Source organism: Mesoplodon mirus (assembly GCF_964341445.2).
Source record: "Mesoplodon mirus genome assembly, chromosome: 4".
NCBI lineage: Eukaryota > Metazoa > Chordata > Mammalia > Artiodactyla > Ziphiidae > Mesoplodon > Mesoplodon mirus.
The window spans coordinates 156,950,042-156,976,419 of NC_138979.1; the positions used below are offsets into that span (position 1 = coordinate 156,950,042).

General features: G+C 38.9%; 2 protein-coding genes across 5 annotated transcripts in view; both read right to left on the minus strand.

The window, feature by feature from the left end:
* The window catches only part of SYNJ2BP (synaptojanin 2 binding protein), a 40,136-nt gene extending 34,937 nt beyond the window's left edge, over nucleotides 1-5,199 (minus strand). For both annotated transcript variants that reach the window (XR_014293948.1, XM_082619701.1), the window contains exon 1: nucleotides 5,112-5,199. Coding sequence is in view for 1 of the 2 variants with exons in the window: in XM_082619701.1 (XP_082475827.1) it covers nucleotides 5,112-5,175 (64 nt within the window). In the remaining variant the exon portion in view is untranslated. The remainder of the gene's footprint in view (nucleotides 1-5,111) is intronic.
* LOC309803469 (uncharacterized protein) overlaps nucleotides 5,172-26,378 on the minus strand; it is a gene marked incomplete at its 3' end in the record, with an annotated part of 43,040 nt that continues 21,833 nt past the window's right edge. The window contains exon 3 of one of the 3 annotated variants that reach the window (XM_082619703.1): nucleotides 5,172-5,372. In XM_082619703.1, coding sequence (XP_082475829.1) covers nucleotides 5,172-5,372 — 201 coding nt within the window. Of the gene's footprint in view, nucleotides 5,373-7,150; nucleotides 8,954-11,093; nucleotides 11,815-26,378 lie in introns of those variants that run through there. The other 2 variants (XM_082619704.1, XM_082619702.1) reach the window with 2 other exon arrangements.

The following is a 26,378-nucleotide window of genomic DNA, read 5'->3' on the forward strand; positions in this document are numbered from 1 at the left end:
AACTCTACCACTTAAAGGGTTGTGTGATGAGAGTCAAGGTTTTCTCCTTTGCAAAATGGGATAATAACCATTTAATCCTTGTTGGGAGTAGACGAGACAAAGTGCCTAGTTTGGCAAATACATGACAGACAAGAAATGGTGTCTGAGATTCATAATAAGGGGGCATCTAGCCTGGGTAAAGAAAGCTTCCTGGAGGAGGTGACTCTTGAATTGAATCTTAATCAATGAATGAATAGGAATCAATGAATAGGAAGGGGAAGGAATCAAGATGGAATCTTAGAGAAAGGTTATGTTTCCACACCAGCATTGAGAACTTTTCAGAATCCAGTCTCTACCTGTCTTAGCAACCTCTTCTCCCTTAACTTTCCTAAATGAACCCTTCCTTCTATCCAGGCTGGTTTATTCACTGTTCTCAGAATATGCTTACTTATTTTCTTTTCTCTATTTCTTCTTAGGCCATCCCTGGTTGTCGCACTAGCCTAAAGCTTGTCTATAAGAGCAACATAAGTTCCACCTTCTTGTAACTGATCATTCTGGCCCCCACCAATGCCTCCATTCTTTCACCTTTTCTAGCACAGGGTTAGATGAACATATCTCCCTACACACTTCCTTTGTCCTCCTGTTACATCCATGCTCATCATAGTCCTTAACCATCTGCACCTCTGCACTGAGATTTAACTTTTTACATGTGAATGTCGTATCTCCACTGGAACAGAAATTCAATGAGGGCCAGACTTCACATAATCAAGAAAAAATAGGGCAAGGATACAGCACTTTATTCTCAGATCTATTTGGCATATGAAGGGTCAGAAAACTGTTAGTAACAGTTTCAGGGTTAAACAAAGCACATGGCAGGTCTGTAGAGGCTTAATTAAATGCTTGGACTTAATGAGGTTTCCTGTTTTTAGTTTCTCACCTTGATAGGCTGTCAGCTCTGTCAACAGCAAACTATAAAAACTTTCCACTGCGGATTGTGTTAGTCATAAGATGCCTCAAATCATTCTGGAAATAAGGCATGATATAACAAAATAAAGGTCAGGAGAAAGGCTGGGAGCCAACTCCTTAGACATAGCTACTATACTGGGAGGTAGTATATGGAACACTATAATCAACAGATCTGGGTTAAATTCCTGGCTTTTGAAACTTACTGGCTTTAGAACTTGGGCAAATCTTAACCTCTCTGAGAGACAATTTCCTCAATTAATAATGTGGATTAATCACCATTCACAGTGGTTGTGAAGAAAAAAAATTATATATATATATAAAGTAACTAGCACACTGCCAGAAAGAGAATATTTCCTTAATTATTCATTATTAAAACATTGTACCAACCCATTACCCTCTGCAACTCCTTTAAAGAAAGTAGAAAAATAGAGATTCTGTTCTCTCTTTTTTTTTTTTTTTTTTTTTTTTTTTTTTTGCTGTACGCGGGCCTCTCACTGTTGTGGCCTCTCCCGTTGCGGAGCACAGGCTCCGGACGCACAGGCTCAGCGGCCATGGCTCACGGGCCCAGCCGCTCCGCGGCATATGGGATCCTCCCAGACCGGGGCACGAACCCGTATCCCCTGCATCGGCAGGCGGACTCTCAACCACTGCGCCACCAGGGAGGCCCTCTGTTCTCTCTTTAAAGGTGGTAATCGGGAGCAACTTGCTGAAACTCACTGATAACTCAGTCCTGAACAAGGAATCCTAATATCCGACATGAAGTAGGGTTGTCTTTATGGCCAATATGTACCTATTACAGTGAAAAAAAGCTAAATTAGATTTTTTTTTTTGCAGTACGCGGGCCTCTCACTGTTGTGGCCTCTCCCGTTGCGGAGCACAGGCTCCGGACACGCAGGCTCAGCGGCCATGGCTCACGGGCCCAGCCGCTCCGCGGCATGTGGGATCTTCCCGGACCGGGGCACGAACCCGTGTTCCCTGCATCGGCAGGCAGATTCTCAACCACTGCGTCACCAGGGAAGCCCTAAATTAGATTCTTGTCATACTCCTTAGAGTAACTGAGTCTTTCCAACATTAAGAACTCTCAATTTGATAAAAGTGGGAGGCTTCAAGACTATAATCAAGCTGGATGCCCATAGAAAAAAGAGTGTTCCATAAAGGATAAAAAGTAAACTCTTCAAACCCTTGAGGGCATTTCATTTGAGACTGTGATTGATTCTTCAGACCACCTACTGTTGGTTCAAAATGGCAGGAACCATAAAACCACACATGGATTGGGCCAAAGAATCATGAACTCTTGGAAGTGAAAGAAACTTACAAAGTCGTCCAGCCTAAGCCTCTCCTTACATGGCTGAGGAAGTAGGCATAGGATAGATGCCAAGCTACGTACCAAGCTTCCTTTTGCCTCACCAGATACTCACTTCATTGTCATAATTTCCCCGAGATTTTATTTCCCTTGCAGTAAGCAAGATCAGACAGAATAGGTTCATTTGCCTTGCAAAATGGGCCCGAACACTGGAATGACCCAAGACTCTTGCCCCTGACAGAACACTGACACAAAAAGGCAAAAGTATATACATTCCTGCAGTTACCTGATTAAACTATCAGGTCCCTACAAAGGACGCTGTACTGAAACAAAGAGTGACAATGCTGCCTACAAACAGAAATGCATACTTGGAACTATAGGCTTTTCATATTTCTTCTATAAAAAGAAAGAACGCTATGGGACTACCAAAATTACTGGAAGCTTCTAGTGGTGATAACTGACTACTTCCCTATGTATCTTCATGATGGCACAGTGAGGAAAAGTGGAGTTAGACTGTGAGACTTCTTAGGAATACCACATAGCAGGTAACTAGCTTTGGGAGGTGATAAACAGAAACTTGGAACCGTGTTAAATGAACCAATCAAACTTCAATGACTCTTTTTATCCAAGTTTGTGGCTCTACTCATCTAAACTTTTAAGTTCATCAACTTATATGAGTAAAACATGAAAATGCTTAGAAAAAATTAAAAGTCATTAGGTGAATAAATTCATTCATTTTTGAATAAATGCACATACAAAACAGAAATTAAACAACTCTGAGGTGAGATATATTAGCATATACAATTATTCTTAATCAGTCCTTTGACGTTTGTCCTAACTCCAATAATGCAGAAAAATGGTAACACTAGCAACTTCAGGTCTGCAAGATCCATAGGATCAGAAATTTCAGTGAATAGTGAGCTGAACATTAATCAACACTGCTATGTAAATACCAAAAAAGGTGAAGTGATATTACACTAAACTTTAAAAATATTTAGTGACTGGAATATGCAAGAGAGTATCAGAGTTCTGCTCTGCTGCAGTCAGGAGATCCTGAAAATACTGTGGATACTGCAGCAAAAGGACCACGTCAAAATACGTTAAACTCTTAAGCAAGAGACAAGAATCAAACTTCAAATCACATCACAAGAGAGCTAATGTAACAACTAGGGATATTTAGGCTGTAGAAGGAAGAGACAAAACAGGAGAACAACGAGATGTCTTTAAATACTTGCAAGGCAATCAGAAAATGAACTACCATTGTTTCAGTTGGCTCTAGGAGAAGAACAAGTACCAGTGCATGAAAAGTACAGAAAAACAGATTTTGGTTTAACAATAATTTTCCATGTTAGCCTCAAAAGTCAATAACCATTAACAGGGAGAGAAGGAGAAATTTACATAAAATAAGTAAAATGTACCTACGAGACTTGGGCACACTGAATGAGCCTTTGACAAAAGTTTAGGAGATCGTATGAAGCATGACATTAAACCATGCAGATTAACAATAAATTACACTCTCATAAGTAAAGCTGATTCCCAATTTTTTTATAACAAGAAAGAAGACAAAGCATGGATGATTCAGAAAGCCGTATTTTATGAAAAATAATCTATGAGTGGTGGTCAAGCTACTGCAAAATTCCAGATGGGAAAAGATGGACTGGTCTAAGTAGTGACGATGGAAACAGAAAGGAGTGAAAGACTTAAAAAATTATTTCCGATAGAGCTCATGGTACTTGGTGAGCTGTTTAGCAGGATTTACTGTGTTAACCTAACCATTTATCTACTAACAATAAAAACAACAGCAGTAGTGAACACACACTGCTTGGCACACAACGTTCTAAATATTTTACATAGATCAACGGATATCATTCTCATAACCATAGGAAGCGTACTCTATTATCACGCACATTTTACATATGAGAAATTAAGTCTTACACCAGTAAAGTTAGTTAATAAATATATCAAAGAACTAGTAAGAGGTTAGATGCCGTTTTTGGACCTACAGAAGCCCAAAGCTAAAGCTCTTAACTGATACACTAGACAGCTGTAAAGGAAAGGCAACAAAAGCCAAAGTGGGCAGCACGTAGTACTGTTAAGAGCCTAGTGGAGTGAAGTGCGTCAGGAGATAAGAGCACTGTAGGTGAAAGTGAGGATTTGGTAGTATCGGAATCACCTGATGGGCTTGCTGGAAGGAAGGAAGGGATGAAAAGGACCAAAGAAACACCTGCATTGAATCCAAATTCACAGAGGTGGGTCCTAGGAATTAACCTTTTTTTTAAATAAAAAAAGATAAACCAAAAAACCTTGGATAATTTTGAGGCGAAACCAGCTTTGGGAACACCTGTAGTAGATCTCTAAGGTCTCTTTCTGGTTTAACATTCCAGTTGACCGTCTAAATGAATTTCCCAGAAATGAAGGGAGGGAGGGAGGGATACTAGCGCCAAGAAAACGGCTATGCATTTACAGTACACACCGTTTATGATCCCATTTTTATTAAACTGTCTCTCATAGAAACAGGGATAGAGCAGGCAAACGGAAGAAAGGGTGCGGTGTTCACTGGTGCTGGCTAAAAAGCAGGCTTTCTCCCAGGATTTTCTAGTACCATTAGCAGAAAGAAACTCTTCCTGACTATAAATACATGTGGTAACCCGACTGCAAAACGAGGTGGACTCCTCACATCCGTCTCAGGCTAACGCTGGATGCCAATATAGCCTTCTATGTGCTCACAAGCGTTGCAGGAAATATCTCGGTTGGGGCCTGCCTTCTCCGAGGCCAAAAGAATCTGGCTCTGCAGAAGAGGTGTCCGCTCTGCAATTACAGCCTCAAGTACCCTACTCCCAGCGATGATCATTTCTGCACATACCTGAGGGTCCTCTAGTGAGATTGATCTCCTCCTCAGTAACCAAATAATCCACTCTTCCGTTCATATTTTACTCTTGTCTGGCTTCCCAACCTGGGTCAGCGAGGGCTCGCGGAGGCGAAGGTGAAAATCACCCCGGCGACGGCCACAGCACTGCACTTTCGGTTTCAGTAGCCCCCGAACCGGAAGAGGAAGCCAGGAGAGCGGCGAGCGCCAGGAACGCTGGGAGTCGTGGTTCTGGCTGCCGCCCTGAAGCGTTCTCACCTGGTGGTCAAAGCAAACTGTGAGGTGAGTAAGGAGCGCATTTCTATCCTGATTTACTATTCGGGTGAGTGGTGGTGGTGGTGGGGGGGGGGGGAGCAGGTAGGGACAGGGAGGGTAAGAGACATAAATGAATTGATATTGTCAAGGAAAAATGAAAACTAAGATCTCCTGCCATCTCAGAAAATCTCACCGAATGTAGAAAAAAATTATATTATTCAGTAAGCCCTGAACCAGACTGGGATGGGTGTCACAGGCGATTGCAAAGAAAGAAATCTCACCCTTTTTTATAGACAAGCAGATACAATCCATTACGTGCATGTTCTCATGTAAGAGTACTACGTAACCACACCGGTTGCTGTACCTTCTTTGGTAGGTCACGCTTGGGGTAGCCATTTGTGTTCGTTGATTGCCATTATCGAAGCGAAAAAGAAAACTTTTCTATTTCTGTGACAAGAAGATACTTTTAGTTTGGAGCAACGAGCCTAGGCTAACTTCTATGGTGCGAGGATATGGGGCACTATCTTCCTGGATATTTAGATTTCAAAGGGTTGGCTCCCAGGACCTTAAGAAAAACTTTACTGAGTTGTACCTGTTAAGAGGCTTGTTTAGCTTTTAAAAAGACCTATATACATATAAAAGAGACATAGGAAGGATTTATAATTACAAATTTGTTCAAGAAAATTCTCTATGAAAGGGGAGAGGGGTAAAGGTCTCTTCCTTTTGGTAACAGGGAAAATTCAATCTTTTTTTTTTTTTTTAAGTCCCTGCAGTAAGACTGGTAAACACAGTAGCTTCTGGTTTGATTATTTAATCTGAATTGGAATGCCTTAATTGGAATTGAACTTTTCAATCTTCCATCAATCCCTGTGGTCTGACTCCAGGTGATTTCTCAAACCAGAAGCGACTGTGTTTATCAAACAGAACAAGAAAGAGGCAGATTCAGCAGGAAGTCCTCTTATTTGCCAATCCTGAGAGAAGTTAATATGGAATAGTGGAAAGAACACAGGAGGTGATGTTAGAAGACCTGATCTCAAGTTTCAGCTCCATCTTCCAGTTGTCTGGCTTTGATCGGGTAACCTAATGTCTCCCAACTGTGTTTCCCCATCTTAAAAAGGGCATGATAATAGATCTTTAAAATGTTTTTGAAATGAGTAAATGAGATGAAAATTTTAAAAATGACTTCTCAACTTCAAACTCAGATTCATGCCATCCTCAACTTCCAGCCCTCCTCAACACGTGTTAGTTGAATGAGTGAATAAAGTGATCATAATGAAAAACAAAGTATGATAAGTGAAAAAAAAAGTAAGTACGTGATATTGGAATGCCAAGAGAAGACATCAGATAGAAATGGGAAAAGAAAATCAAGAAACTCATTAATGAAGAAATTTTGAAGAAAAATAAAAGTTTCTTGTAGACTATGTGGGGGTGGGGGAGTCACTAATCTGTTCCTGGGAAGATTGCCCTTTTCACCTGAGCCCTCAGTTTCAAAAGAAACACAAAGAGCAGTAAAAGAAAAAAGGTCACCAAATAAGTTTAGGAAGTACTGGTAATAAGTGGAGTGACAGATAAAGCATGTAAATTGTCTTTATATCTTAATGTAAGTATAGTTTTTAAGAATGAGGAAACTTTAATATGTAGGAAGGCAGATAACAGAGGAACAGAGTTTCCACTAAGAGAAAACAATTGAGAAAAGCTATGGAATCAGGGTAGTCACGGTGTTACTGAATACAAGTGCATGTGCCTGATGACGCACAGTGAGGCCAAACAATACCAAAACGTCGGAGCTTGGAACAGAGAATGGTTTATTGCAGGGCCATGAAAGGAGACGGGTGGATCATGCCTTAAAACCCCCAAACTCCTTGAAAGCTTTCAGCAAAGCCCCTTTATAGGAAAGGTGAGGGAGGGGCGTGGTTAGTTGTTGCAAACTTCTTGGTGTCAGATCCTTTGTTCTTGAGATCAGGTCATGGTCAGGTGATGGTGTTCCTGTAAATCTCTACCAAACGTTATTCTCTGTTCTGACAAGAAAGGGCAAGGTCCCAAGGCATAACTTTCACCTTTCACCCTCCGAGGTCCAGGTCCTGGCTAAGAGGAGGGGGTCCCTGCACGGGCCAGTTACCCTGCCCAGGAGCGTTCGTCCAGCACCCACTCTGGGTCCTCCCGCCAGTACCCAGGCCCAGCTAAATAGGCAGATCTCAGCTGGCAGTGCCCTCAGGGCCAGGTCCCCAGTCCCTGCCCAGCCATCATCACTGAGGGAGCCAGGTGCCCAGGACCCAGTTGGTCCTCAGGTGCCTCAGGCTGCCTAAATGGGGGGTAGGGAGCCAGGTCCAATGGACCGCAACCCATGCAGACTGCCACTGCCATTAGGACGCAGAGGTGGGGATGGGGGAGAGGTTCATCACCACCTCAAGGCCTGGGACCGGCCAGTGGGTAACCCTGGTGAGGCCTATGGAGCCCTGAAGGACGCAGCCCCCTGCCTGTTCCCTGGGCCTCCCAGCTCACCTGCCAGCGTGAGGCCAGGTGAGCTGTAGGGCCCGGGGGAGAAGGCCAGGATCCGCCTCTTACCTCACTCTCTGCCTGGTGACCATCACTCACCCGAGGGTTGGCATAATGGGCCCCCTAACCACCGTGCTAGTGGTCTTGCAGTAATGGTTGCCTGGTAACTGCCGCCTGCCAATGGCTGCACGCCCCACTCTATTACAATTCCCCCCTTTTCTTTGATATTCCTCAATCTTGAGGAGAACATGTAGGTATGTTTTGGATAGAGTGGTTAATCATGAACTTGGCAGAGGAACTCGGTTTTAGGGGGACTTGGTTTCAACCTCCAATTCTGTTTCATCCTTCCCCAAGTCTTTCAGGGAATGGGATGATGACCGCTCTAGCTACTTCCTGCTAAAATGGGACACAGTCCTACCTTGATTTGGGGCATGGATACCGAGTTGGAAATAATCCCAAGTTCCAAGTCCTGGATCCAAGTCTTGTATAAGAAAGATCTCATTCCCTGAGGAATTCAGGAGAATAAGCCTGAAAACCAGTATGGACCTGGCATGCTGGGGGAGACTTGTTGCCATGTAGCCACACTCACAGAAGTATAATTTACCAAATTGCTTTAAGTCATGAGTAACTTGAGGGGAAGGGCTTCCCTATATCTGGAGAACACAGATCAAAATCAGTAATATTCCAGACAAAACGCATAACCATTATAACCATATACACCAGTTTTCTCAGTAACCAATCCTTTTGTTATCTTTTTATGAAGCCATCAGGTCTTCCATTAGGATTTTAAATTTCTTACCCAGTTCAGAGGTATAATCTGAAATTTATTAGAGACCTGCACTTATCAAAAAAGTCCTCCCTATGAATCTTCTTGAAGGTGAAGCACTTTTGCAAAGCATCAGCTTAACTGTCTATTAAAGACTTAAAAAGGCAAGGTTTGGGCTTCCCTGGTGGCGCAGTGGTTGAGAGTCCGCCTGCCGATGCAGGGGAAACGGGTTCGTGCCCCGGTCCGGGAAGATCCCACATGTCACGGAGCGGCTGGGCCCATGAGCCATGGCCGCTGAGCCTGCGCATACGGAGCCTGTGCTCTGCAACGGGAGGGGCCACAACAGTGAGAGGCCCGCGTACAGTAAAAAAAAAAAAAAAAAAAAAAAAAAGGCAAGGTTAAAGATCTGATCACAATGTGTTGACAAAACTTAATCAATTTGCTATGATATAACCAGAGTTATGGCTGATAGATTATACCAGGACATATCTACATTTCAGAAACTTTATATAATTTCTAGAATATCTATAGTAGTAACATTTATCTGTACAGTATAATAAAGGAAGGCTTATCACTCCTTTGACAATGCTTCCCATGTAATTCAATGTAACAAAAAATACTAGTTAAATATTCCTCCTTGAGATGCATTAGGGGCCCCCTAACAAATCCCAAAGTTAGCTGGAGGTCAAAAGAACTTTAATTAAAATTTGATATTTGGGAAGTTTGCCAAAAAGTTTCAAAACACTTGGTCAAATAAGATCATCAGTCACTGTAAGACAATACTTGTTTCTTATCCAAAGTGAGAAGAGAACTTAAAAGCAAATACAGATCACTTAAAGGAAGGAAGTTCATATAACCTGTTATCAAAAGCAGCATTCTAGGTAAACTTGTTCTCTTAGCAGAGATGAACCAAATCTAGTCTTGTACCAGCTTACTTTTAATATTGATAACAAAATCCATTTACCTAAGTTTAATCTAATCTCAGCCTGACCATGCATAAAAGTCCTTTTTTCCTCAAAACATATATCCTACTTTCCTACTGTAAACTGAAATGTTTTTAAAAATTATTTTAGTAGCTTTAATTACATATTTAGATTAGAATCCTCAACTCTTAAGTACCTTAATTTTTAGTGAAAACCAAGAGGAAAGTAATTGTGACCTGTTTGTCATACCAGCATTTTCTGATTGGAAACTTACGCTTTGGTTTTCCTCTCCTAAGAAGGCAAAGGTAGGTAAACTTAGATTTGCCCAGCAACCAGTGTTCCAATATTTTATCCTATTTGAAATGACCTAGATGGTCAATGAATTCTTGCCATTTAACTTAGTTCAGTTTCAAGTTACCAGTCTGGAGAGGCTATTTTAGATAGACTTAAGGTTTCATCATATCAAGTTATTTTTCTTGCTGAGAAATTTGCAACAGATATAAGGTCTTATTTGATCTCTAAATAACCTAGGTACAACAGAAGTATTATACTTAACAAACCAACAAGCTTAAGCTAGCTTCAGTGCCAGACATCAATTCAGTACTGAACATTTCCCAGATCATGAGGACCTGAAATTCATTTTGGCCAACTTTCTAAATATTAAGAAGTATTTCATTTGTAAGCACTTACTTTTGAGTCAATTAAATAGAGCTCACTTAGGGGGCTTCCCTGGTGGCGCAGTGGTTGAGAGTCCGCCTGCCGATGCAGGGGACATGGGTTCGTGCCCCGGTCTGGGAGGATCCCACATGCCGCAGAGCGGCTAGGCCCGTGAGCCATGGCCGTTGAGCCTGTGCGTCCGGAGCTTGTGCTCCGCAACGGGAGAGGCCACGACAGTGAGAGGCCCGTGTACCGCAAAGAAAGAAAAAAATAGAGCTCACTTACAAGTTAACTTGAAAGTGGTCCAGTTCTGGAGAATGCATCTCAAGGGGCTGCATTCAGGAAACAAATTTGAGTTTCCCATAGCCAGCACACTTACACACAAGACAAATGCAAACATACACACAAAGAACAAAATCTAATTCCTGCAGGACAAACACAAAAGGGTGAAGTTCAACAATTTCCTCAACTTTTTCAAGCAAAGTTCCCTCTTTTTAACAACAAACAACATGCAAATGGAAAGATAGGGAATCATTACCGCATGTGTCATGGCAATTGATCTGGCAAATGCAAAACCAAAAAAGAAAAAAACACCAAAAAACAGTTGGAATAAGTTAAATTTACTTAGTTAACTCCAAGCTTTCTCCTAGAAATATTTTTATTTTCTCAGGGTCAGAATTCTGAAAAAAAAAGTATTTCATCAAGCCAGCTTTCTCTAACTACATATGCAAAAAGAACCAATTTTGGAATTTCAAAAGGGTTTCACCTTAACCAAATTTTCTCCAGAGTCTAAAGAACATAGTGGCCACACAGTGGTAAAAAAATCTTCTTTCTTACACCCTAGGGGTATAAGCTCTATAAGATGGAATAGAGCTGATTATCATGGCAGGTGTTATTAAATATCAAACAAACAAATGCAATGCAAAATGGTCTCTCAGGATCACAGTTCCCTAGCACCCAAAAGGAGATTCCCACCCATTGCAAAGGGCAAATCCCAACCAATGTTCCAACACAGGTGAAACCCAATGCAATAGGGAAGGATACCTGGTGTGGTCACTTGTGAGCTACATTATTCACCAAAGATGTCTCAACTAGCCAATACAAGTACTGATTCACACACATACAACATAACAAATAACAAACATGGTCCCACAAACAAAAGCACAAACCAGAGTGGCTCACCCCAAAATGACACACACAAACAACAAATAAGCTACAGTCACACAGACAGAAAATCAGAGGAGGTGTAGTCTAAAATTCCACTTCCACTCACAGATTGAGGCCTACAAACAGAGTGGCCCAGCTCTCAAAAGTGAACGGACCTAAAGTGGCTCACTTCCTGCAAGGGAAGCAGCCCAAATGGAGTGGAGAGAATTCCCAGCCTGAACAAGAGGGAGCGACTTACCCCAAGTGACACCAAATGTGGATCATAGCTCTGGACGTTTCTCTGCTCCAAACAGCCTTGTGCTGTGGGGGGACTGGTGCCTGTCAGGAAGAGTCCCTCCCAGTTCCCTGGAGCAAAATGAGCTCCGGCAGCTGCTGGGAACTTGGGAAGGGGCTTCCCCTGGCCGGGGTCAACCTGCCATGGGAATAGACCTCCTGGCTGGCTCACGATAATGAGCATTTGGGGAAAAGAAAATAGAACATAATCTATGAGCAAAAAAGCAGAATGGGTTGGTAGGTGATGACACAAAAAATAGGCTAGAAACAGATCATGAAAAAAAACCCACCAGTACAGAGATATACACTTAATTCTATATGCAATAGGCTAAGGAAGTTTATTTCTCTCACGTTAAAGAACTCTGGAAATAGACTGCATAGGACTGATATTGAGGCTCCTCAGTCACCAGGCATCTTAAATTATCATGATGAAAATAGAATTCCTAATCCCCTATACCTCCTTTAGTCTTTCCTCTTCCTGGGTAACTGGATTTGCCCAATTCAAATAAAAATATTCAGAATAATTCTTTTATTTTCCCCAGCTTCTAGTATTTATTTTTAATTGAAGTATAATTGATTTACAATATTATATTTGTTTCAGGTGTACAACATAGTGATTTGATATTTTTATATGTTATAAAATGATCACCACAATAAGTATAGTTATCATCTGTCAACATACAAAATTATTACAATATTATTGACTATATTCCCTATGCTGTACATCCTCATGACTTATTTATTTTATAACTATAAGTTTGTACCTCTTAATCTCCCTCATCTATTTTACTCACCCCAAGGCCTTCCTCTCTGCAATCACCAGTTTGTTCTCTGAGGCTGTTTATGTTATGTTTGTTCATTTGTTTTGTTCTTTTAGATTTCACATATAAATGAAATCATATAGTGTCTGTTATCTTTCTGATTTATTTTACTTAGTATAATACCCTCTAGATTCATCCATATTGTTGAAAATGGCAGGATTTCATTCTTTTTTATGGTTACTGTTCCATTAAATGCACACATACCCACACATATATCTCACACATCTTTTTATCCTTTCATATATTGATGGACACTTAGGTTGTTTTCATATCTTGGCTATTGTAAATACTGCTGCAATGAACATAGGGGTGCCTGTATCTTTTCAAATTAGTGTTTCTGTTTTCTTTGGAAAAATACCCAGAGGTGGAATTCCTGGATCGTATGGTATTAATTTTTTGAGGGACTTCTATACTGTTTCCCATAGTGGCTGCACCAATTTTGCACCACTGTTGTCCCACCAACAGTGCACAAACCTTCCCTTTTCTCCACGTCCTTGCCAATGCTTGTTATTCCTTGTTGTTTTCTTTGTTTTGTTGTTTTGTTTTCTACTTTTGTTTTTGTTTTTTGATGATAGCCATTCTGACAGGTGTGAGGTCATATCTCATTGTGGTTTTTGTTTTGTTTTGTTTTTTGCGGTACGCGGGCCTCTCACCACCGCGGCCCCTCCCGTTGCAGAGCACAGGCTCCGGACGCGCAGGCCCAGTGGCCATGGCTCACGGGCCCAGCCCCTCCACAGCATGTGGGATCCTCCCGGACCAGGGCACGAACCCGTGTCCCCTGCATTGGCAGGCGGACTCTCAACCACTGCACCACCAGGGAAGCCCTCATTGTGGTTTTGATTTATATTTTCCTAATGATTAGTGATGTTGCACATCTTTTCATGTGTCTGTTGTCCATGTATATGACTTCTTTGGGAAAATATCTATTCAGGTTCACTGCCATTTTTAATCAATTGTTTTATTTATTTATTTATTTATTTATTTATTTATTTTTGCAGTACATGGGCCTCTCACTGCTGTGGCCTCTCCCACCGTGGAGCACAGGCTCCGGACGCGCAGGCTCAGTGGCCATGGCCCACAGGCCCAGCCGCTCCGTGGCATGTGGGATCTTCCCAGACTGGGGCACAAACCCGTGTCCCCTGCATCAGCAGGCGGACTCCCAACCACTGTGCCACCAGGGAAGCCCTGTTTTATTTTTTGATGGTAAGTTGTATGAGTTCTTTGTATATTTTGGGTATTAACCCCTCATTGGATACATCATTTCCACATATCTTCTTCTAATAAGCAGGTGGCCTTTTGTTCTGTTGATAGTTTCCTTTTCTGTGCAAAAGCTTTTTAGTTTGATTAGGTCCTATGTGTTATTTTTTCTTTTGTTTCCCTTATCTGAGGAGACATATCAAAAAATGTTAAGACTGATATCAAAGAGCATGCTGCCTATGTTTTCTTCTACAAGTTTTATGGTTTCAGGTCTTACATAAGTCTTTAATTCATTTTGAGTTTATTTTTGTGTATGGGGTGAGATAGTCCACTTTGATTACATGTGCCTGTCCAGTTTTCCCAACACCATTTATTGAAGAAGCTGTCTTTTCTCCATTTATATTCTTGCCTCTTTTGTTGTAGATTAATTGCCCATTTAACTGTGGATTCATTTCTGAGCTGTCTATTCTGTTCCATTGATCTATGTGTCTGTTTTTGTGCAAGTACCATACTGTTCTGATTACTGTAGCTTTGTAGTATAGTCTGAAGTCAGGGAGCGTGATTCTTCCACCTCTGTTCTTATTTCTGAAGATTGTTTTGGCTATTTGGGGTCTTTTGTGTTTCCATATAAATTTTAGAATTATTTGTTTTAGTTGTGTGAAAAATGCCATTAGTATTTTGATAGGGATTGCATTGAATCTGTGGATTGCCTTGGGTAGCATGATCATGTTAACAATATTAGTTCTTCCAATCCAAGAGTATGGTATATGTTCTAATTTTTGTACGTCTTCAATTTCTTTCATCAGTGTCATATATAATTTTCCTGAGTACAGGTCTTTTACCTCATTTGTTAAATTTATTCCTAGATATTTTATTTTTTATGTGATTATAAATGGGATTGTTTTCTTAATTTCTCTTTCTGATAGTTTGTGTTAGTGTATAGAAATGCAACAGATTTCCGCATATCAATTTTGTATCATGCAACTTTACTGAATTCATTGATGAGTTCTAGTAGTAATTTTTTTTTTTTGGTGGTATCTCTAGGATTTTCTATATATAGTATCATGACATCTGCAAACAGTGAGTTTTGCTTCTTCCTTTTCAATCTGAATCCTTTTATTTCTTTTTCTTGTCTGGTTTCTGTGGTTAGGATTTCCAATACTATGTTAAATAAAAGTTGCAAGAATGGGCATCCTTGTCTTGTTCCTGATCTTAGAGGAAATGCTTTCAGCTTTTGACCATTGAGTATGACATTGACTGTAGGTTTGTCATAAATGGACTTTATATATTGAGATATGTTCCCTCCACACTCAACTTTGTTGAGATTTTTTATCATAAATTGTTGAATTTTGTCAGAAGCTTTTTCTGCATCTTTTGAGATGATCATATGATTTTTATTCTTCAAGTTATTAATATGGTGTCTTACATGGAATGATTTGTGGATATTGAACCATCCTTGCATTCCTGGCACAAATCCCCCTGGATCATGGTGTATGATCCTTTTAATGTATTGTTGAATTCACTTTGCTGATATTTTGTTGAGGACTTTTACACCTATATACATCAGTGATATTGGCCTGTAATTTTCTTTTTTGCATGGTGTCTTTGTATGCTTTTGGTATCAGGGTTTTTCTGGCCTCATAGAATTAATTTGGAAGTGCTCCTACCTCTTCAGTTTTTGGAATAGTTTGAGAAGGATAGGTGTTAACTCTTCTTTAAGTATTTGGTAGAATTCCCCTGTGAAGCCAGCTGATCCTGGACTTTTGTTTCTTGGGAGGTTTTTTATTACTTATTCTATTTCATTACTGGTAATTGTTCTGCTCATATTTCGTATTTCTTCCTGATTCAGTCTTGGGAGATTGCTTCTAGCAATGTATCCATTTCTTCTGGGTTGTCCATGTTATTGGCATATAATTGTTCATAGTAATCTCATGATCTTTTGTATTTCTGTGATGTCAGTTATAATTTATCACTTTTCATTTCTGACTTTATTTATTTGGATCCTCTATCTTTTTTCCTTGATGAATCTGGCTAAAAGTTTATCAATTTTCTTTATCTTCTCAAACAGTCAATTCTTACTTTTATTGATCTCTTCCATTGTATTTGTTTGTTTTTACATCTCTATGTCATTTATTTCTGTTCTGATTTTTAGAACTTCTACAAACCTTGGGTGTTTGTTCTTCTCTGTCTAGATCCTTTAGGTGTAAGGTTAGGTTGTCTATTTGAGATTTTTCTTGTGTTGCTACAAACTTCCCTCTTAGAACTACTTTTGCTGTGTTTCATAGATTTTGGATCATTGTGTTTCCATTTTGTCTCCAAGTATTTTCTGATTTCCTCTCTGATTTCTTCAGCACTCACTGGTTTGTTTACTAGCATATTGTTAGCCTCCATGCAGTTGTGTTTTTGCTTTTTTTTCTCTTGTAGTTGATTTCTAATCTCTTATAATTGTGGTCAGTAGAGATTATTTCAATCTTAATATACATCAAGACTTCTTTTGTGACCTAGCATGTGATCTATCCTGGGGACTGTTCCATATGCATTTGAAAAGAATGTATATTTAGCTGCTTTCAGATAGAATTTTCTCCCTGTATCTATATCTTAGGTTCATCTGGTCTAATGTGTCATTTAAGGCCAGTTTTTAAATTGATTTTCTTTCATGATGATCTGTTCATTGATGTAAGTGGGGTATTAAAGTCCCCTACTATTATTGTATTACTGTCAATTTCTCCCTTTATGCCTGTGAATATTTGCTTTTTTGTATTTAGGTGGTCATCTGTTAAGTGCATAAATATTTAAGATTGTTATATCTTCTTCTTGAATTGATTCCTTGATCGCAGGTAAGGTCCTTCTTTGCCTCTTGTAGCAGTTTTTATTTTAAAGTCTGTTTTCACTGACATAAGTATTGCTACCCCAGCTTTCTTTGATTTCCATTTTCATGGAATACCTTTTTCCATCCTGTCACTTTTCAGTCTGTATGTGTCTTTAGATCTGAAGTGAATCTCATGTGGGCAGCATATATACGGGTCTTGTTTTCATATCCATTCAACCACTCTATGTCTATTGATTGGAGCATCTAGTCAATTTGGATTTAAAGTAATTATTGATAGGTATGTAATTGTTGCCATTTGTTAATTGTTTTGGTGTTGTTTTTTTAGTTCTTTTTTGTTCTTTCCTTCTTCTTTTGCTCTCTTCCCTTGTGATTTGATTACTTCTTTTATGTTATGTTAGATTCCTTTCTCTTTTTTATATGTTTATCTATTATAGATTTTTCACTTGTGGTTACCATAAGGTTTATATATAATGACTTACATATAAACCTGATTATATTAAGTTGATGATCTCTTAAGCTTGAATGCATTCTAATAACCCTCCCTACATGGGAGGGAAATGCATGGGAAATTTTATTTCCCTACACCCATGTTTACTCTCTTTGACGTCATATTTTACATCTTTTTATTTTCTGTATTTCTTAACTACTTATTGTGGATATAGGGATTTTACTACTTTTATCATTTATCTTCCTACTAGTGCTATGAACAGCTGTTCTACTACATTTACTGTATGTTTTCTTTACCAATGAGATTTTTCTTTCATAATTTTTTTGAAAGTTTCTTTAATTTAATCTTTATTTTATATTCGAGTATAGTTGATTTACAATGTTGTGTTAGTTTCAGGTACAACAAGTGATTCAGTTATACATATACATATATCCATTCTTTTTCAGATTCTTTTCCCATATAGGTTATTACAAATTACTGAGTAGAGCTCACTGTGCTATCCAGTAGGTCCTTGTTGATTATCCATTTAAAATATAGCAGTATGTATATGTTAATACCAAACTCCTAGTTAATCCCTCCCCCCACTTTTCCCCTTTGGTAACCATAAGATTGTTTTCTGTGTTTGTGAATCTGTTTCTGTTTTGTAAATAAGTTCATTTGTATCATTTTTTGGATTCCACATATAAGTGATATCATATGATATTTGTCTTTCTCTGTCTGGCTTACTTCACTTGGTATGATACTCTCTAGCTCCAACCATGTTGCTGCAATGGCATTATATTATTCTTTTATATATATACACACACACACACACACACACACACACACACACACACACCCCACATTTTTTTATCCATTCCTCTGTCTGTGGACATTTAGGTTACTTCCATGTTATGGCTATTGTAAATAGTGCTGCAACGAACACTGCGGGGGGTGGTGCATGTATCTTTTCAAATTATGATTTTGTCTGGATATATGCCCAGGAGTGGGATTGCTGGATCATATGGTATTTCTATTTTTAGTTTTCTAAGGAATCTCCATACTGTTCTCCATAATGGTTGTACCAATTTATCAATACATTGCCACCAACAGTGTAGGAGGGTTCCCGTTTCTCCACACCCTCTCCAGCATTTATTGTTTGTAGACTTTTTTTGACGATGGCCATTCTGACCAGTGTGAGGTGACACCTCATTGTAGTTTTGATTTGCATTTCTCTAATAATTCATCATGTTGAGCATCTTTTCATGTGCTTTTTGTCCATCTGGATGTTTTCTTTGGAGAAATGTCTATTTAGGTCTTCTGCCCATTTTTTGATTAGTTGTTTGGTTTTTTTTGATATTAAGACACATGAGCTGTTTGTATGTTTTGGAGATTAATCCCTTGTTGGACTAATCATCTGCAAATATTTTCTCCCATTCTGTGGGTTGTCTTTTCATTTTGTTTATGGTTTCCTTTGCTGTGCAAAAGCTGTGAAGTTTAATTACATCCCATTTGTTTACTTTTGTTTTTATTTTCATTACTGTAGGAGGTGGAGCCAAAAAGATATTGCTAATTTATGTCAGAGTGTTCTGCCTATATTTTCCTCTAAGAGTTTTATAGTATCCAGTCTTGCATTAAATCTTTAATCCATTTTGAGTTTATTTTTGTGCATGGTGTTAGAGAATGTTCTAGGTTCATTCTTTTACATATAGCTGTCCAGTTTTCCCAGAACCATGTATTGAAGAGACTGTCTTTCCTCCATTGTATATTCTTGCCTCCTTTGTCATAGATTACTTAACCATCAGTGCGTGGATTGATTTCTGGGCTTTCTATATTGTTCCGTTGATCTATGTTTCAGTTTTTGTGCCAGTACCATACTGTTTTGATTACTGTAGCTTTGTAGTATAGTCTGAAGTCAGGGAGCCTGTTTCCTCTAGATCCATTCTTTTTCAGGATTGCTTTGGCTATTCAGGGTCTTTTCTGTTTCCACACAAATTTTAAAATTTTGTGTTCAAGTTCTGTGAAAAATGCCATTGGAAATTTAATAGGGATTTTATTGAATCTGTAGATTGCCTTGGGTCATATAGTCATTTTGACAATATTGATTCTTCCAATCCAAGAATATGGTATATCTTTCCATCTGTTTGTGTCATCTTCAGTTTCTTTTATAATTGTCTTATAGTTTTCAGAGTACAGGTCTTTTGCTCCCTAGGTAGATGTATTCCTAGGTATGTTATTCTTTTTGATGTGATGGTAAATGGGATTGTTTCCTTAATTTCTCTTTCTGATCTTTCATTGTTAGTGTATAGAAATGAAAGAGATTTCTGTGTATTAATTTCATATCCTGAAACCTTACCACATTCATTGATGAGCACTAGTAGTTTTCTGGTAGCATCTTTAGGATTTTCTATGTAAACTATCATGTTATCTGCAAACAGTGACAGTTTTACTTCTTGCTTTCCAATCTGGATTCGTTTTCTTTTTCTTCTCTGACTGCCATGGCTAGGACTTCCAAAATTATGTTGAATAAAAGTGGTGAGACTGGATATCCTTGTCTTATTCCTGATCTTAGGGGAAACGCTTTCAGCTTTTCACTGTTGAGTGTGATGTTAGCTGTTGGTTTTCATATATGGCCTTTATTATGTTGAGGTATGTTCCCTCTATGCCCACCTTCCAGAGAGTTTTTAATCATAAATGGACACTGAATTTTATCAAAAGCTTTTTCTGCATCTATTGAGATGATCATATGGTTTTTATTCTTCAATTCGTTCATGTGGTGTATCACACTGATTGATTTGCAGATATTGAAAAATTCCTTGCATCCCTGGAATAAATCCTGCTTGACCATGGTGTATGATCCTTTTAATATATTGTTGGAGTCAGTTTCCTAATATTTTGTTGAGGATTTTTTCATCTATATTCACCTAATATCACTAATACAGTGATATTAGCCTGTAATTTTGCCTTTTTGTGGTATCTTTGGTTTTGGTATCAGGGTGATGTTGACCTCATGGAATAAGTATGGGAGTGTTCCTTCCTCTTCAATTTTTTGGAAGAGTTGCAGAACGACAGGTGTTAACCCTTCTCTAAATGTTTGATAGAATTCACCTGTGAAGCCATCTGGTCCTGAACTTTTTTTATTGTTATAACTTTTTAAATCACACTTTCAGTTTCAGTACTTGTGATTGGTCTGTTCATATTTTCTATTTCTTCCTGGTTCAGTCTTGGAAGATTGTCCCTTTCTAAGAATTTGTCCATTTCTCCTAGGTTGTCCATTTTATTGGCTTATAGTTTCTTGTAGTAGTCTCTTATGATCCTTTTTATTTCTGTGGTGTCCATTGTAACTTCTCCTTTTTCATTTCTAATTTTATTGATTTGAGCCCTCTTACTTTTTTTTCTTGATTAGTTCTGGCTAAAGATTTGTCAATTTTGTTTATCTTTTCAAAGAACCAGCTTTTAGTTTCATTGATCTTTGCTATTGTTTTCTTCATCTCTATTTCATTTATTTTTGCTCTGATCTTTATAATTTCTTTCCTCCTACTAACTTTGGTTTTGGTTTTTATTTTTTCTCTACTTGCTTTAGGTGTAAAGTTAGGTTGTTTATTTGAGGATTTTCTTGTTTCCTGGGGTAAGACTGTATTGCTATAAACTTCCCTCTTAGAACTGCTTTTGCTGCATCTGATAAGTTTTGGATCATTGTGTTTTCATTGTTACTTGTCTCTAGGTATTTTTTAATTTCCTCTTTTTTTTCAGTGATCCACTAGTTGTTGAGTAACATATTGTTTAGCCTCTACGTGTTGTGTGTTTTCCAGTTTTTTTTCTTGAAGTTGATTTCTAATCTCATAGTGTTGTTGTTGAAAAAAATGCTTGATATTTCAACTTTCTTAAGTTTACCGAGGACTGCTTTGTGGTCCAGCATGTGATCTATCCTGGAGAACGTTCCATGTGCACTTGAGAAGAATGTGTACTCTGTTGATTTTGGATGGAATGTTCTAAAAGTATCAATTAAGTCCATTTGGTCTAATGTGTCATTTAAGGCCTGTGTTTCCTTATTGATTTTCTGTCGGGATTATCTGTCCATTGTTGTAAGTTGGGTGTTAAATCCCCACTATTATTGTGTACTGTCGATTTTTCCTTTTATGGCTGTTAGCATTTGCTTTATATGTTCAGGAGCTCCTATGTTGGGTTCATATGTATTTACAATTTTTATATCTTCTTCTTGGATTGGTCTGTTGATCATTATATGGTATCCTACTTTGTCTTTTGCAACAGTCTTTATTTTAAATCTATTTTGCCTGATATGAGTATTGCTACTCCAGCTTTCTTTTGATTTCCATTTGCTTGGAATACCTTTTTCCATCCCCTCACTTTCAGTCTGTATGTGTCCCTAGAACTGAAGTGTGTGTCTTTGAAACAGCATATATATGGGTCTTGTTTTTGTATACATTCAGCCAGTCTATGTCTTTTGGTTGGAACATTTAATCCATTTACATTTAAGGTTATTATAGATATGTACGTCCTTATTGCCATCTTGTTGTTTTGGATTTGTTTCTGTATATCTTTTTTCTTACCTACCTCATTTGTTCTCTTTTGTTGTGATTTGATGACTAACTTTAGTGTTGTGTTTGGATTGCTTTTGTGTGTGTGTGTGTGTGTGTGTATCTCTTGTAAATTATATGTTTGCAGTTACCATAAAGTTTAAATATAGCCATATATATATATATATATATATATATATATATATATATATATATATATAAGATTGTTTTAAGTTGCTGGTCTCTTAATTTCAAATGTATTTTCAATATCCTTCATTGGTAGTCTCCTCTTCTCACAATTGCTGGTTTTGATATCATATTTTTTACGTGGATGATTTCCTACCTTTACTCTATGTTTATCTTTAGTGGTGAGCTTTCCCATTTGTAATTTTCTTGTTTCTAGTTGTGGCCTTTTCTTTTCCATCTGGAGAAGTTCCTTTAGCATTTGTTGTAAAGCTAGTTTGGTTTTCCTGAACTCTCTTAGCTTTTGCTTGTCTGTAAACCTTTTAATTTTTCTGTCAAATCTGAACATGAGCCTTGCTGGGTAGAGTATTCTTGGTTGTAGGTTTTTCCCTTCATCACTTTAAATATATTTTGCCACTCCTTTCTGGCCTGCAGAGTTTCTGCTGAAAAATCAATTGATAACCTTTTGGAGATTCCCTTGTATGCTATTTGTTGCTTTTCCCTTGCGGCTTTTAATATTTTCTCTTTGTCTTATTTTTTTTTTTTGTCAATTTGATTAATATGTGTCTTGGCATTTTCCTCTCGGGTTTATCCTGTATGGGACTCCCTGCACTTCCTGGACTTGCATGAGTGTTTTCCTTTCCCGTATTAAGGATGTTTTCAGGTATTATCTCTTCAAATATTTTCTCAGGCCCTTTCTCTCTCTCTTCTCCTTTTGGGTACCCTGTAATGCAAATGTGTGTTTAACCTTGTTCCACATGTCTCTTAGACTGTCCTCATTTCTTTTCATTTTTCCTGCTTTATTCTGTTCCGTAGCAGTGATTTCCACCAATCGGTTTTCCATCCACTTATTTGTTCTTCTGCCACACTTATTCTTCTATTGATTCCTTCTAGTTTATTCTTTTTTTTTTCTTTTATGCGGTACGCGGGCCTCTCACTGTTGCGGCCTCTCCTGTTGTGGAGCACAGGCTCTGGACATGCAGGCTCAGCGACCATGGCTTATGGGCCCAGCCACTCCATGGCATGTGGGATCTTCCCCAACCGGGGCATGAACCCGCATCCCCTGCATCAGCAGGCAGACTCTCAACCACTGCGCCACCAGGGAAGCCCTAGTTTATTCTTCATTTTGGCTATTGTATTGTTCATCAATGTTTCTTTGTTCTTTAAAGCTTCTAGCTCTTTATTCAACATTTCTTGTATCGTCTCAGCCCATGCCTCCATTTCTTTTCTGAGATCTGGATCATCCTTACTATCATTATTGTGCATTCTTTTTCAGGCAGATTACCTATCTCTACTTCAGTTAGTTGTTCTTCTGGGGTTTAATCTTGTTCCTTCGTCTGGAATATATTTCTCTGCCATCTCATATTGTCTCATTTTCTGTGTTTGTGGTCTCCATTCCTCAGGCTGCAGGTTTGTAATTCTTCTTGGTTCTGGTGTCTGCCTCCTGGTGGGTGAGCTTGGTCCAGAGGCTTCTGCAGGCTTCTTGGTGGGAGGGACTGGTGCCTGTCCACTGGTGTGTGGAGCTGGGTTTTTCCCTCTGGTGAGCAGGGCCATGTCAAGGGGTGTGTTTATAGGTGGCTGTTGGATCAGGACCACTTTAGGCAGCCTGTCTGCTGATGGGTGGGGCTGTGTTCCCACCCTGCTGGTTGTTTGCCCTGAGGCATCCCAGCAGTGGATCCTGCAGGCTGTTGGGCGGGGCCACATATCAGTGCCAAAATGGTGAGTTCCAAGAGAGCTCACACCAATGAGTATTCCCTGGGGTGTCTGTCACCAGTGCCTTTGCCCCCACAGTGAGCCACAACCGACCCCTGACTCCCCAGGATACCCTCCATGACCTGCAGGTAGGTCTGGCCCAGGATCTTACAAAGTCACTGCTTTGCCCTGTCTCCCATTGCATGTGAAACCTTGTGAGCACCCTCCAAGAGTGGAGTCTGTTTCCCCCAATCCTGTGGATCTCCTGCACTGAAGCCCCATTGGCCTTCAATGCCAAATGCTCTGGGGGCTTATCCTCCTTATTTCAGACCCCAAGGCTGGGGAGCCTGACGTGGGGCACAGAACTTTTACTTCTGTGGGAGAAACTCTGCAATATAATTATCTTCCAGTTTGTGGGTTGCCCACCAGGCAGCATGAGATTTGATTATATCACGAAAGTGCCCTGCCTATCATCTCATTGTGGCTGCTTCTCTGTCTTTGGGTATAGAATATCTTTTTTGGTATGTTCGAGTCTTTTTTGTCTATGGTTGTTTAGCAGTTAGTTGAGATTTTGGTGTTTTTGTGAAAGGAGGTGAGCTCATGTCCTTCTACTCTGCCATCTTGTCTCTTGTCTCTTTATAGACTGTTCTCAATGGATTTCCCTTCTTTGCTGAGCTTCAAAGCTTCCAAGATCTTGGCAGCTAGAAAGTGAAAGGCAGCAGGAGGGAGCACAGGGCAGGAATGGTGCCTAGGTGTGTGCCCACAGGGGGCGCTGCTCAAGGGACCCAGAAGCAGAGGGCAAAATATCCCTCAACTGGACGGAGTGGAGCAGGGACTCTCTTTCATAAATTTCATATTTGTAGAAAAAAATTTTTCCACTTAGAGTAGTCCCTTTAACATTTCTTGTAAAGCCAGTTTAGGGTGCTAAACTCTTTTAGCATTTCCTTGTCTGTAGAACTCTTTATCTCTCCTTCAAGTCTGAATGATAGCCTTGCTGGGTAGTGTATTCTTGGTTGTAGGTATCTTCCTTTCATTGCTTTAAATATATCATGCCTGCACAGTTTCTGCTGAGAAGTCAGCTGAGAGTCTTATGGCAGTTCCCTTGTACATAACTAGTTGCTTTTCCCTTGCTGCTTTTTTTAAAATAAATTTATTTATTTTTTATTTATTTTTCGCTGCATTGGATCTTCATTGCTGCATGCACGATGATCCAAAACCTAAGGGATGCAGCAAAAGCAGTTCTTAGAGGGAAGTTTATAGCTATACAAGCCTACCTCAAGAAACAAGAAAAATCTCAAGTAAACAATCTAAACTTACACCTAAAGGAACTAGAGAAAGAAGAACAAACAAAACCCAAAGCTAGCAGAAGGAAAGAAATGATAAAGATCAGAGCCGAAATAAATGAAATAGAGAAAAAGAAAAACAATAGCAAAGATCAATGAAACTAAAAGCTGGTTCTTTGAGAAGATAAACAAAATAGATAAACCAGTAGCCAGACTCATCATGAAAAAGAGGGAGAGGACTCAAATCAATAAAATTAGAAATGAAAATGGAGAACTTATAACATACACCACAGAAATACAAAGCATCCTAAGAGACTACTACCAGCAACTCTATGCCAATAAAATGGACAACCTGGAAAAAGTGGACAAATTCTTAGAAAGGTATAACCTTCCGAGACTGAACCAGGAAGAAACAGAAAATATGAACAGACCAATCACAATAATGAAATTGAAACTGTGATTAAAAGTCTTCCAACAAACAAAAGTCCAGAACCAAATGGCTTCACAGGTGAATTCTATCAAACATTTAGAGAAGAGCTAACACTCATCCTTCTCAAACTCTTCCAAAAACTTGCAGAGGAAGGAACACTCCCAAACTCATTCTATCAGGCCACCATCACCCTGATACCAAAACCAGAAAAAGATACTACAAAAAAAGAAAATTACAGACCAATATCACTGATGAATATAGATGCAAAAATCCTCAACAAAATACTAGCAAACAGAATCCAACAACACATTAAAAGGATCATCATAAACCAAGAACAAGTGGGATTTATCCCAGGGATGCAAGGATTCTTCAATATATGCAAATCAATCAATGTGATACACCATATTAACAAATTGAAGAATAAAAACCATATGATCATCTCAATAGATGCGGAAAAAGCTTCTGACAAAATTCAACACCCATTTATGATAAAAACTCTCCAGAAAGTGGGCATAGAGGGATCCGACCTCAACATAATAAAGGTCATATATGACAAACCAACAGCAAACATCATTCTCAATGGTGAAAAACTGAAAGCATTTCCTCTAAGATCAGGAATGAGACAAGGATGTCCACTCTCACCACTATTATTCAACATAGTTTTGGAAGTCCTAGACATGGCAATCAGAGAAGAAAAAGAAATAAAAGGAATACAAATTGGAAAAGAAGAAGTAAAACTGTCACTGTTTGCAGATGACATGATACTATACATTGAGAATCCTAAAGATGCCATCAGAAAACTATTAGAGCTAATCAATGAATTTGGTAAAGTTGCAGGATACAAAATTAATGCACAGAAATCTCTTGCATTCCTATACACTAATGATGAAATATCTGAAAGAGAAATTATGGAAACACTCTCATTTACCATTGCAACAAAAAGAATAAAATACCTAGGCATAAACCTACGTAGGGGAACAAAAGACCTGTATGGAGAAAAGTATAAGACACTGATGAAAGAAATTAAAGATCATACCAACAGATGGAGAGACATACCATGTTCTTGGATTGGAAGAATCAACATTGTGAAAATGACTATACTACCCAAAGCAATCTACAGATTCAATGCAATCCCTATCAAATTACCAATGGCATTTTTTATGGAACTAGAACAAATCATCTTAAAATTTGTATGGAGACACAAAAGACCCCGAATAGCCAAAGCAGTCTTGAGGGAAGAAAACAGAGCTGGAGGAATCAAACTCCCTGACTTCAGACTATACTACAAAGCTATGGTAATCAAGACAATATGGCACTGGCACAAAA